The 14,174-nt window shown below is 39.9% G+C and overlaps 1 protein-coding gene across 1 annotated transcript in view; it reads right to left on the reverse strand.

Moving 5' to 3' along the window:
* Nucleotides 1–4,127: 4,127 nt before the first annotated feature.
* The window catches only part of OGDHL (oxoglutarate dehydrogenase L), a 47,584-nt gene continuing 37,537 nt past the window's right edge, over nucleotides 4,128–14,174 (reverse strand). The window contains exons 17-22 of the mRNA XM_057421538.1: nucleotides 11,582–11,653; nucleotides 10,145–10,270; nucleotides 9,464–9,536; nucleotides 7,647–7,810; nucleotides 6,885–7,039; nucleotides 4,128–6,148 (exon numbers count right to left, since the gene is read on the reverse strand). Coding sequence (XP_057277521.1) covers nucleotides 6,025–6,148; nucleotides 6,885–7,039; nucleotides 7,647–7,810; nucleotides 9,464–9,536; nucleotides 10,145–10,270; nucleotides 11,582–11,653 — 714 coding nt within the window. The 3' untranslated portion in view covers nucleotides 4,128–6,024. The remainder of the gene's footprint in view (nucleotides 6,149–6,884; nucleotides 7,040–7,646; nucleotides 7,811–9,463; nucleotides 9,537–10,144; nucleotides 10,271–11,581; nucleotides 11,654–14,174) is intronic.

Below are 14,174 nucleotides of genomic sequence, written 5' to 3' on the forward strand. Positions count from 1 at the left end.
GATTTCTGCAATAGAAATTATATTTCAGTGTTTCACACAGCATCTTTAGTGATGAATACAACTGTTTTCCCCTCTAAACAAATTAGATCTCCATTTGCCATTAATGACTGCATCACTTAAAAGATCACAAGGGAACCGCCTGGTGCACTTATTAATAATTGAAAACTTTGAAAAAAAATCTGTGAAACATTTTCAGTCAAAGCTAATAAATCACTAAAATATTGTTTCCTGGAAAAAAAAATAAATCCTTTTGTTCTTTTATTACTTTTGGATAATAGGCTACATTTTAAGTAATGGCTTTGAGAAAAGCACAAGCTGAGAGCTCGTAAGTATCTAAAATCAGAAGTGGTTTCAACAGTTTAAAAAAAACCCAAGAATTGGAAAAGAGGCAATATTCATCTATCTCATTCTTGCAAGTATGTTGAATTCTATTTCAGTCTGCATGCTGTTTCCTAATATCTTCAACTGATGATTAAGGAAATGTACCCACTTAATCTCTGCCCTTGTTCTGCATAAACATGAAGAAAAACTTTCAAGAATCATTTCTTAATCAGTAGAGTCCATCAAATCAAGGCTCCTATTGCTACAAAACTGGACTTTGCAGAACTACTAAATGACCAAGGGGAACAAAAAAATACACAAAACTTTTTGATCAGAGATATTAGAAGTTTTGGATGCCTTTTGCCGTTTAAAGTTTCAAAATTTCATATTGTGCTTATTCTATTTAGTAACCTTCACTATCCAAGAGCAAGGGCAAAAAAGATGCATACAAAATTACCCTCATCTGCAAAGATTTTTTGAGTGTACTATAATGATCCATGTTTCCATCAGCACAGAAAGGTTGCATGACAGGTACTCATCAAAGCCCCAAGATCTGCAATCTTGTCTATAGGACACAGAGAGAGGGAAGAGCAGCGACGCAGTGTATCTGTCCCAGCAGATCTCACCTGGGAATAATGGCTGCAGCCTAGCCAAAGGCAGGTCATGCTTCACATCCCCCAGGGAAACAAAATTGATTTTTAAAGGGTTGTTTTGTTGCTCGGGTTTTGGGGAAAACAAACAGACCAACAAAATCACAAAACCTCAAGCAACCAAAACCAAACAAGCAAACAAAAAAAACCCAACAAAAACAAAACCCTCATGCATTTCTCTCCCACCTTTCAACTCAAAGGTTTCCTCACCTTTTCTAAACAAACCGAAGTGCACTTGCACTGAAAATGGCAGTATTTTACATCCCAAGCAGCTTTTACCAGTGGTTTGCATCAGAAATCCACAGCCACATTACAGGTTCCTCTCTAGGACTCAAAGTCCTCAGAAGCTCTGACAATAATTCAAAGGACAGTGCTCCCTTCACCACAGGGGCAGGATGAGACACCCCTACCCAGCTCCCCCAGCCAGGTCTCTTACCTGCCCTCACAAAGAATAAGCAGCTGTGATCCTGCAGCCCCCTTTTCCTCCCGAGTCTTTCCCGACAGCCATCCTCAGCTTTGTTCACTGTAGCTTAACTCTGTAACTTCCTACTACAGAAACAGCCAACAACACCCCATAGAGCATAGGAACCCCCTGCCCCACTGCAGGTGCCCAGGGGTTCAGCCATCAACCTTCCTCCTGGGAAAACAAGGTAAAGTGTTCTAAGTATTTAGAGAATGATAGCAAAGGAGACAGAGACAGAACAGCTGGGCCAGAATAGGCCTGGCTGATTAAAACCAACTAACCACAGGCAGCATTTGCTTGGCTATCCTCACACAGGCCAGTCACATCAGCCGTAATTATGTGGTCACTTGTACTGGGTAACTTGTTAGCCTGGCAGGTGCCTTAACAGCCCCCCTATTGAATCCCCGTACCAAACTGAGGAGATGCCTGTAAAATTTAAACATAGTGAATTCACTGAACCAATACACAATAGCAGACTTTTTTCTTCCATCCTGACCAGACTTTTTAACTTTACAAAGATATTTCATGTGTTTTTAGGGATCTTTTGGCTTTACATGATTTCTTGAGTAGGCATCTACTTAATGTTTTAAACAATGTTCAAAGTCATCTGTGCCACTGGCAAAAAGCTAGGTTGAGCAACACCAGTCTTTGACACCTGTGTAAAGTTAATAGCAATCAAAAAGACTTCTTTTGCAAACAGATACATACTGTGTGACACCTGTTTAACAGCAATCAAAAAGACATTTTATTGACAGGTAGAGGAGTGTGTGTATGTCTAACCAAAAGAAAAAAAAAAGGAAAAAACAAAATAAAACAAAAAAGAAACAAACAACAACCTCCAACACACACACTTTCATCTACTCAGTGGAAACAATGCACGCACATTCCTGTTTCTTGTCTAGTCTCATGCATTAAATTTTACCTCCTAGAACATGTGGAATGGTTCCCTTTCCAGAGAACAGGTTACCCTTCTGCTCTATCAGACTGACTCCAACTGTGTCATGAGCAGAGTGAAGGTTTCCACCGAGCACACCCCCACTGCCAGTGCAGCTCATCAGGCAGCTACTAGGAAACAAAAATAATCCTGTAACAGAAGCTGTTTGTCTTAGCAAGTCTTTTGCTCTTGTGGGCATTCATAACATGGTATCTCACCCACAAATATACAATGTGATTCTCACATTTGCTATTTCTTCCCTCTGAGTTATAAATCTGTGATTTGAATTTCAGTGCTGACTATTTGCAGAAGAGGCCTATATATTACTACAGTCCTTTTCAAACACTCTACAGAAATTAATTAATTGATTGCTATTTAGAATGTAAAAAGTATTTAACTTGTCAGCTAGTTCTAACAAAGTATTTGTTCTCTGTGAGATCACAGAAATATTTCTTAACCTGGTTTAAAGCTGCCATTACAGTAATTTGCATTCATTTTTAATAATGCACTATTTAACATGCACCTATCGGTAAGAAATCTTTTATTCAAGGGGCCTTGTTGAAGAAAAGCAGCAGAATTCTGCATATAAGTATAATCAATGCATTTAGCAATTTATAATGCTTTAGTAACCTTCTGAACATTTACCATCTCATAGTGCAGGCAACAGGAAAAGTAATTTAACAGAAACTTATGTAGAATCAACATGCCTAGACAAATGAATTCCAGTATTCAGAAATTAGATTAATTAATTCCATCTGGTTCTGATATGTTTTAAATTCTGCTTGAAGTAGGAACGTGTTCACTTATTACTTTAAAAAACTAGAATAAACAAAATATTCTAAGACAACCTCAATGCTATTACTACTTTTAACCCAATGGTTTTGTATAATTATTTTTTTTTTAGTCCAAGCACTGACTCCTTGCTGCTACCACATTTAAATAAGCCACTATTGAGGAAACAAAGAGAAAACAGAAAAATGAGCTGCCCTTGCAGACTGGGATGCTAATGCCAACGCTTAAAGGAGAAACTGTCAAAAAGAACAGCCATAACAGAGAATTCTGGGTTTGCACATTTTAATTTTATTAGGGTTTTTTACATTCTTGATGGAATTTTTATGTAACCATTATGCCACAATCTATGATACACAATGAAAATGGAAATCTGTCATTCACCATTTACATTTCTATGTTAATTTTGTTTTCTACGTATACTGTGGCACAAGTGCATTTATCATATTTCATGCAGCACTGACCTGCCTTATGCAAGCTGAAAATACAATAAACAGTGCCAGCAATATTTAGCTGCACTCAGTTTTTGCCACAGAAACAAGCATTCATAAAAGCATTAAAATACTTCAGGTGACGGCTACTATCAGCTTAATGTTTTGAGCTACAGAAATGGACAAGAGACAGCATTTGCTGCTGTCAGACACAGTACTTCCCAAGTTCATTAGGTTTCAAAAGTCTGAATTAGCTTCAATGTTTCAACGAGAGAAAAAGCTCAAGGCTATCGGCCTGATTTGAAAGGACAGTACTGAGTTTCATTAACATTAGACCAAGTTTGGTTGTGGATCCCACGGTAAGTACCTTACTACATCAAATTTATGCTCTCAAATGAGGATTAGTTTTTCACCATCACATTGTCTCCAGGCCAAATAAAGGGACAGTGTAAGGCACACATCCCTTTTTGGTAATCTGCTTGGACAAGTAGTACCTGATCGTTGCTATGAGTTTTTAATACACCTTTTTATTTTGACAAGACAAGAAAATTTCCACCATCACCTGACACTGAATCAGGCATAAACTGTCAAGCCTTATTATGTCACAGCCGAGACAGCAGCAGCAGGGTAGAAGTTACTGCCAAGAACACAAGTATGTCCCAGGAGCATGCTCAGGCCAGGGAAGTAATTGGACATGGGGCTGAAGTCTCATCTATGTTTTTTCCACTCACTTCTTATGAGCGGATGCTCAGCCAATCTAGCATAACCCTCCAGGCACCACAGGGGCACAAGGCCCTTGTGCATCTAGTTACTGCTTCCTGCTTGCAACAAAGGCATGTCCTCATTCCTCTACATCCTACTACACCACTTACTCTGAGCAGTTCCCTCTCCTAGCCAGCAGAAAGAAAAGAAGTCTCCTGCCACTACATAGTCTAGTGTTGCAGAAACTTGCAGTCACAAGGTTCATCCAGACTCAAGTCCTCCTGGGGCAGAGGGAACAGGACTTCTGACAACGCTAGTTCAGTGGTGTCCACCTGCTTGGTAGCAATGCGGAGGAAGCACAAGCAGGGTCACCCTGAGGCACCTTGCTGTGCAGTGTCTCCAGGAAGCCAAGCGCTCTCTCCCTCGAAGAGAAACAACCCCTGCTGTTCTGTCCCTTCCAGTACTTGCTGTATATCAGCCACCTTACACAGAACCAGCTCTTGAGGTTCACTTACGTCGCTTGTATCAAAAAAAGTACATGAAAGTACATGGCAACTGATATCCTAATTAGCAAGTAAACACAAAGGACAAAAGAAATCAATTACTACTTGTACAAAACCACAGCATGTGCCTTTCATCAATCAGCAACTGTTGCTTTCCCACCTTCCTCTTAACATATAAAAGCATGACTAAATCAGGAATTGCCACTTCAAAGTTGAATTAATATCTGCACAGAGATGTGAGGCAAGGATTAGAACTGGACAAAGCAGTGAACCCACTTCTTGTTGCACAGACACAGATTCCTCATCCAAACATGATCTTTTTATGGGTGCTACCAGGTCTCCGCAGGTCCCTAATACCACAGAGCAACAAAGCAGGCAGCCCAGGGAGTGGGATCAGTTGGTGCTGCCACATCTTACTTTTGCAGTCAGTTGATGCTGAATTATTTTGCTGATCACCAACTTCTCTGTCAGCTCATGTGGTCCTGTGTAGACTTAATTCTCTGCTTAGCTACATCCAACAAACTTTCTTGGTCACTTTTATTTCTGCCTTCATCACCCTCTTCCACCTTATACCTAAGTGGACCACACCACTTTTGTTTTCAGCTGTTAACAGCTTTGTAATCTGACTTCATTTCCATCCTCCTCACATCACCACCTTACCATCTCCTTCCAATAATCACAGCCAGTACATTTCTCTGTGAAAGCCATCTATCAACTCCTTGCTTTCTGGTTTCATAACTCCTCACCAATATATCTAGAAATAATTGTCAACCATCTTCCTTGTAACAGCGGATCCGGTTTCCTTCGCGGCTCCCACATGTACTCTCCTCTTTCTTTTTTTTCAGGGATGTGCATAACTATCATGCTGTCCATGCCTGCTCTACTTACAGTACTTAGACACCAGCCACGGACTGGAACTGGAGGCTTACTGAGCTAGACTTACTGAGCATCCTTGGATAGGACACTCTCTTGTGCCAAAGAGGTCCCAATCTAAATAGACAAGTCACAAAAAACAGTGGAAGGTAAGCTGGAATTATTTTTTTTCCTTACAAACTGGGGAGTAAGGTGCAGATTAATGAAGTCAGGTGCTGCATTGTTTTATCTGGTAGAGCAAAAATACATGATTTTATTATGTATAATTTTATTCCAGTAATTTTCCCCACTTTTATTTACTCTTTCAGATGCAGTGATTTGAGAGACTACTAGTTAGAGATGGGTCAGTGCCCTGCAGTTAGAATGTCTTTCCCTCAAAAGCCTCCAGGTTGAAAGCTGTATCCAAGAACCTTCTGAGCGACACCAGATGTGTGTTCTTGTTGCCTGTGGCAGCTGCAGCAGCAGGCTCTCGGCCAACATACCTTTGTGACAAAAAGAATTGAGCAGACAAATGAGGTGAGAAGAGAGACTATTTTGACACTAACAAGCATGACAGCATACTGCTAAATGCATTCAAGTCAGCTTGGCAGATTTGGACATTTAATCATCAATCTTTCTTAAATAAAAATCAATCTAAGCTGCAACATCAGTTATACCTCCTGGTCAGCTTCCCCCTCTTCCGCCCTCCCATCAATATTAAGCTACAGCTTCTCCCCCATCCCTCCCAAGGCAAGCTACACTGTCTCATAATTAGGTAAGGTGCTTTTGGCAATGAAGACTCATTCCTCTGACAGCCGCATGGCCAGATCTGAGAGTCAGTCACCTAAAATAAATGCAAGGTACCTGAACTGAGCTCTCAAAAGAACTGTTTCCTCCAGAAACCTAATATTTGGAGTGACATTCTTAAAAAAGACAGAATCTTAGACAAGAAGAGAGAAAAATATGTGAGAGCAAAGTGCTGCGCTAAATGGCAATAAATATAGAGCTAATCGCTACTGATTTTCTTTTAGAACTACAAGGAGGAGCCAGATATGCATGATGTATTTGTGAAAGTCATCTACACTTTTCCCTCCTTCACCCAAGAAACCAAACTCACAGGCTTTGATTTGTGAAGAACATGACTTCCCCGTAAGTAACATCCTCAAAAAAACTCCCCCAAATCAGCCAAGCTTAAAAGCAAACAAGCCAACCCAGGAGACAAAGCAATTTTTGTCATACCATATAGGTCGAGTGTGGTTCACAATAGTGCGGAAACGAGGTTTGACATAATCATAATATCCACTGTTTTTGTGTTCCTCCTGACACCAAACTAGATCAGCACCTGGATACTTCTCAAGTTCTTCTTTCAGCAAGTCAAAAGGGAATGGTGATATCTAGAAAGAGAGGGTAATAACTGGTAAAGCTTTCTCCTACATGGTGTTTGCAGATGGTAGGAAGGCCTTTTATCCATCAGCTCTTCCAACCAACCATTACAGTTAAGCACTTAGTACCTAATATACTTGCTACATGTTCTTTAAAGTGACTTGTATTTCTTTAATTGACTTCCTGCTGTAAGAAGTGAATACACATATATTTTATACTTGCACTGGTATGAACAGAAGTAGGTGATAGTCTGTATCTCCTGCATTCCTACAGTTTTTCTAGTGAAATCCTTAATCAGTGAATGATAATGTAGCTGCAAAGTGTACTATTCACAACATTTAAGCATAGTAGATTCAACATACAAATTTAAGGTGCCATTGTACTGTAACCTTCACTTTGTTACGTTGTTCTGGAAACCTCGTCAAGATTTCTAGATCTCATTGTCCAGTATACAATTGATATGTTCCTTCACCACAAGGACATTAAGTAACATCTTGTAAGATGCAAGGTGCCATAAAAATACTATCACCATCCTTTCTGGCAAGTTTTATCTATTTAAAAGCATAGGAACCCCTTGCTGAAAGTCTCCACGAAGACTGTGTCCTTCTGAGAGCTCACCTGTTCAAGTCTGGTTATAGCTACTTGCTTCTCCAGGTCTTGATTCTTTCTCTCTTTCACCAGATCATAGTAAACTTTTCCTGTGCAGAAAATCACTCGCTTGACATCATGTGGTGCATGGGCTGCCAGCCCGTTCTCCGGAATCACACGCTGGAAAGTGGTACCTAGTTAGAATACAAATTAGAAAAGTGCTCTCAGAGGAACAGACATTGCAAAAAAGCAGCCCAAGAAACAGTCCTTTACTGGGCAGCCAGCAGGTTGCAATGGTTATGGGGTTCTGCTGGCTCTCTATTCCTACTTTTCAGATCGGTAATTCTGCTACAGTGACTTTCAGCAGTTTAGTTTCAAGAAGTTAGAAGATTGTCAATAATCCACTTGTCACACTTCACAAAATATTTTGAAGAGTAGCTTCTTTTTTTAGCTTTGTGTTGTGCATTACACCTTTAATTTTTAGTTTATTGGATAGCCCACCTTTGCTTCCGGTTTTTTTCAGAGAATTACCTGAAATACTGTTTCTTCTTTCCAAGATGATCTCAACCATCTAACATTAATGCAGGTTTAGAAAATTTTAGGACATTATTATATAAAAGCATAGCACATATTCATAATGCAACTAAATCTGGCAACTGCAGAAATATTTACACAAGCACACATATTACTGCCATATACTTATGTGATTTAAACGTCTGTTAGAGAGCTAGAATGGCATTAGCCAGAAGAAGAATTAGCACAGTACTGAGCCACAAGTGTAAGTGATAAGATGCAATTTCAGATGCATATGCTCAATGCTAGGTATCTTTTCCCCTGTGATATCACTTCCCAGGAGGACAATTTGCTTGGGATACATGAAACTGGAAGAGCAACTTGATGGTCTAAAAGATCCTTATATGATTGATTAAAACTATTCCCACAGTAACAAACTGCACGGTAGCAGACAGCAACATGACCTCCCAGTCTGAATCAGCACACCCACATACCAGGAGAATAAGCTCCCATTCGAACCATTTATCTTGGGGGTAGAAAAGCAGCAGCACAAATATATGAAAGAGGAACTGATTTATGTCAGAATTATCCTGTCTCACAGAACAGCAGAATTCATCATTAAAAAAGACTGAATCTGTGCTACATTGAGTCAGCTGGAGTCAGTCTTCCTCTCCTCCTCAGCTTTCCATTAAAAATAGAGCAAAAAGAGTTAGCTGAGAGTCAGCAATACTTTACTACTTCCTTGCCTCTTCAGCAGGAACATAAAAGTATGTCAGAATTCAGTGTTAATCAGGAGTTTGGCCACTATTGAGGATTAGCCTGAAATAGAGGGGACTCCCAAGACAAAATGACAAATCACAATCCCTACAGAATTTCTAATCTGAAATCTGTTGTGACATGGCAGCCACAGAACTGAATATTGTAAAGAAAAATGTGCCCTTCATTCTTCCGAACAGGCACAGTGTGATTCCAACCTATCCATCACATATAGAGGGTGCAGATAGTACACAAAGAACAATTCAATTTTTGTATGAAGAGAAAGAGCAGAGGCACCTAACAGCCTATTGAGGGGAACATCCCTGCAGAGAGGGGAATGCACTTTCCATTGCCTTTAAGATTAATGACTGGTTACAAGACAAGCCTCTTAAAATTAAGAATCCATACTCAAAAGCTGACTTTTTAGCAAAAGTCCATGCTAGATCTCACTACACCAGCTCCACAGAAATTACACCAAAGGAAAAGACAAATTGTTTGGAGCAGATTCCCTTCCTCACAGCCTGACACGTGACTTAACATAGCTAATTATTTGTCCATAATACTTTAAGGTGACCTACCAGACACCATTTCATCAAAACTGGATTTAGCTTCTGGATGCCTCAGCAGTGACTTGGGTGTCAAAATAATCAGCTGTAAAACAGAAATTTTTCCCAAACTCAAGAGCTGCTTTATCTACATTATTATATGCAACATTTGTAGCACTGTTCATACTAAACACACAAACTGAACATGCTACAGATCAAATTAATGTGATTAATGAACAGCAAACACAGTATTTTTTCCCGTTTTGAATGCCTAGGAAGTTTCAAAATTACTCAAAAGATCTGGGTAGTCAACTCCTTTTAAAGGTTCTCAAGAACTACTGCTTATGCTTCTTTTCGAGAACAAAATAAAATCACAGGGTTTGAACCAGTAAAACATCCAACAGTTGTATCTTAGGTTTTTGAAGTTCCACCAATTACATGCAGATTATAGTCATGCAACCTATTAACTACAGTGTCTTGACAAGCTCATCTGAAGGCCTGAAAAGCCAGAAAGAAGTAAAACTGAAAATCAAATTTCATAATTGTAGCATAATCAGAGCTGAGTTTCATTCCATCAAATCAGCAACTTCAACCTGTGTTAAGATTTTTCACCAGTGACTCTTGTTCTTTTTAGCAGTATGCCATATGCAAACACCCCTCCATATGTGAGGGTTAATATACCTAGAAAAAACAGGTCCATTATAGTAACTTTACCGGTTTTCTGAATGGCAGCAAGATCTGTCTTCTGAGGACGTGAAAGTAATTGGCTGGAGTAGAACAATTCACCACAATCCAGTTGCATTCATACAGCTGGGAAACTTCAAACTGCTCACTGAACTCCTGAGAGAGACATTAAAGGCATTAGAAAAAAAATGCCTACAGGATCAGAAAAATGGGCTCAAAACCTACACTTCTATTTCTGACTCTCAGCAACTCCCTTCCTCAAAAATACTTCATTAGCAGATTCTGATGAGATTGTATGATTAGCTAGGGAAACATCCCCACAAATCACTCTCTTCTGTTTCTACTTCTTCCTAAAATGTAAATAAATGCATAAACCTTCCACTAATTTCAGCAAGGTGGGAAGCCCAGGAACGATAGGCGAGGAGGACTAGGACTTCAGTAGGTGGAAGACACAAAATATAACCCCTTTGAAAGAATCTTAAAACTAGAATTCATTTTTTGAGTGTATAGATAACTCTCCCATTTTTTGGCAAGTGTCCCATCCTCTTATGCTTTTTAACACATAAATTTCATGTTTTATATTTTCTGTATTTTATGAATATAGGGTGTTTTTATCCATGTCTATGTACATATACATTAGGTAAGCATATATGTAGCTAAAGGTACAATGATCTCATTACAGACTGGTACAGCAGCTAACACAACTCCCTGGTCCATGGTTAGAGCTCCTGCCTTCCATGATGAAATTTATAACTTGCTTCATAGTGTGCAACTGTCAGTCCTTAAATACCGTCAATCAATCAGGTCCTTATTCTGCCAGTTCACTGACAAAAATTACTCTTAGTTGAGAAGCAGCATGGCTTTGGAACTATCACTGCCCCAAGGGTAACAAACTCAGGGCCAAAACTGAAACATGCATTTTATTTTGCCTGTTTTTAAATTGGTGGGCTTTTCAATTAATGTATAGCAGAGTTTCGTAGGAAATCTGCAGTGGCGAAATGGATGCCCAGGATCCTGTAGAGCTACATAATTTGCCTGAATGACCAGAGTATGAAAGTCTTAGCTGAATAAAATTTAGTAGTTTCTTATTTTCACGCTCCCTGCAGTATAATTTAGCTCCACTGCAAGAAGCCAGGAGTAGTCTCACTTGGCCTCCTTTAGAAATTAGCTAGAGACACCCCTTTGCAGTATGCACAGCAATATAAACAAGCAGAATCACTGGCCCTGAGGAACAGCCATAAAAAGATCATGCTGCCAGAGATTAATTGTATATGACCTCAGCTTTGCAATGAAGCAGCACATACCTCATACTTCCATCACTTTTACTGGGATCAAGTTAATGTTACCTCAAGTTCTGAAACTAAATCTTGACCCACTATACCTACCTAAAAGGATGCTTCTTATCAAAAAATACGTCTAAAACGTGAAGAACAAAAACAGGATATAGCCTTTGACAAATCTACTTACCGGATAAGCATCAGAATCATCATTGCTCATCTGCAGAAACCTCTCAGGCCTGGCTGATGAATGCTCTGGACCCTAGTAAAGGTATCATTTAAAATGAAATTAAAAAACCACATTGTCAATTAGACATCATTTCAGGTCACACACTCATGAATACCTCCTGTCACCCTGGCAGCTCTGCACCAAGCTGCACACCTGCCCTCCCAGTCAAAGGGCATCAACGGCAGTAGCAGTGAGAAGAGAGGACACACCACAGGACTGGAATTTTTTGTCTTTCATAAAATATTTTCATAGGAGAAGATAAAATTTTCATATGGATTTCCAGTGCTTTTCCCAGCTGTAAGTAATTTCCAGCCTCAGTATAGCTGCACAATGAAGACGAATGAAAGGGCAGTTGGGTCCACGTGGGAAGAACAATGACCTTGCTAATGCAGGGCAGAAAGGACCAGGAACAATGTCAGGAAGAGAAACACCATGTGCCTCAGTGTATGCAGTGACTCATACTTCTTTGGACCGAACCACACTTGCATGCTGAGCAGGAGGAAATACAGTTAACTGCCCACTATCTTCACTATATTAGCAACAAAAGCAGAATCAGGATCTTTCTGCTACCACTGTTCAGTGTTTAGTGTAGGACAAAATAGCCTAGATGAATGCTTCAGCTAAAATGAATCAAACTACATGTACAGATTATCTGGCAAACTAACTTATGATTAATTTCTGCTTCTTCATGTAATGTAAAATAACTTTACATTCCATTCTGTCAAAATACTGAACATTCACAACCAGTCTCACTAGCAGTACCCAAGGTAATTTCTTTTAGTGACAAACATTGTTAGATCCATTTAATACTAGCAAAACACACATGCTAGTCACAGACAATATCAGGAATAAGAAGTGTTTCAGTATCTGTTATCTCCCCTCTCACGTCCTTGTTTATAAAGGATGAGAGAAAGCTGTGAGGAGTACAAGAATGCAGTGTGCTTTTTTATTTACTGCTAATGCTGGCAGCCTTTGCTTGCTCAAGTGACAGTTACTGCTAGGAAGGACTTTCATTTTGGAGACAGCTGCAAAGTACTTTAACCTGAAGACATAAAACTATTACATCTCAATTCTCCCCACAGCTACTAAGCTAACAATGTTCATAAACAGCTTTTTTCTTTATACAGCCATCTCTCATCATAACTTACTCTGCTGAAACCTTAATGTATGATTTGAAAAATCACTCATTATTTTGACTGCTTGATACAACACACATCATCCTCCCTAATTATACATGCAGGATTCCAGAGTTCAGAGGATGGCCACAAAGACGATCAGAGGGCTGAAGGACATCTCCTATGAAGACAGGCTGAGAGTTGGACTTGTTCAGGCTGAAGAAGTATCCAGGGAGACCTGAGAGCAGCAGTACATAAAGGGGGCCGATAAGGAATATGGAGAGGCACTTTTGACAGGGGCATATAGTGATAGGACAAGGAGGAATGGCTATAAACTGAATGAGTGGAAATTTAGATTAGATATAAGGAAGAAGTTCTTCACTGTGAGAGTTGTGAGGCACTGGAAGAGAGGTTGTAGACACCCCATCCCTGGAAGTATTCAAGGCTAGATTGGACAAGCTTTGAGCAACCTGGTCTAGAAGAAGGTATTGGAAGGGTTGGAACTAGGTCATCTTTAAGGTCCCTTCCAAACCAAACTATTCTGTGATTCACTCTATTTCATGGACTAAGGGACTTCAAAGGAAAAAAACATGCCCCCGGCAACAAAGGAGTAACAGCCAAGAACTATGCCTTGCACAATTACTCTTGTGAAGTCTGAGGTGCCAGATAAGCTGATCATAGATGGGTAAGGGCTTGAGAACAAGCAGCAAAGATGTGCAAAACTATGGCGCACAGTAACAGTCCAATATTGCAATACCTCTGCTGTATAAATCTATTTGCCGTAAATCAAACCTACACAAAAAAGTACAACCTATACATGCACAAACATAGTGCTTCACAAGCACACTGAATTCAGTACACTGGAAACTGAGATGTTACTGGCAAATAACTGCAGGAGAGACATGTGAGGCTTCCCTAACACACACACATATATATGCTGCCCCAGTAATCTCAATCCAGAGCCTCAATGTTCACATCCATCTTTGATTTCTCTGCTGACACTGCCAGTCAGATTGCTAGCAACTGCTGTGTGGGATGGGGTAGGGTTTATTTCTACTGTGACCACCTACCCAGTGAGACCTATACTGAATCCATTAGCTACTCTCAGATGAGTCCCCAAGGAACCATTAGGCAGCAGTCTTTCAATCACAGCCAACTTGCCTGTGGATGCATGACCTCGAGGTGAAGGGATCCATACCCCATTACGAATCCTCCCCCAGATCATTCTGCCCCCAACACTGTAGTTACAGAGAGTAACACTCCTGTAATGGAAAGCTCCTCTGGGAAGATAACAGATTTCAGTAGCCTGGTGGAATTTTTAAATACTCCAAAAACACCTGACACTAGTAGCAAAATAAGCATGTTTCAGCAAATCCTAGCTGCCGAGTGGCTAAGAGAAAAGAAAGATTAACTGTATGGTAAGCAGCAGAAAACTAGCT

Source organism: Pezoporus wallicus, unplaced genomic scaffold (genome assembly GCF_028554395.1).
Source record: "Pezoporus wallicus isolate ANWC-B61680 ecotype Strahan unplaced genomic scaffold, APGP_CSIRO_Pwel_v1 contig_4816, whole genome shotgun sequence".
Lineage (NCBI taxonomy): Eukaryota > Metazoa > Chordata > Aves > Psittaciformes > Psittacidae > Pezoporus > Pezoporus wallicus.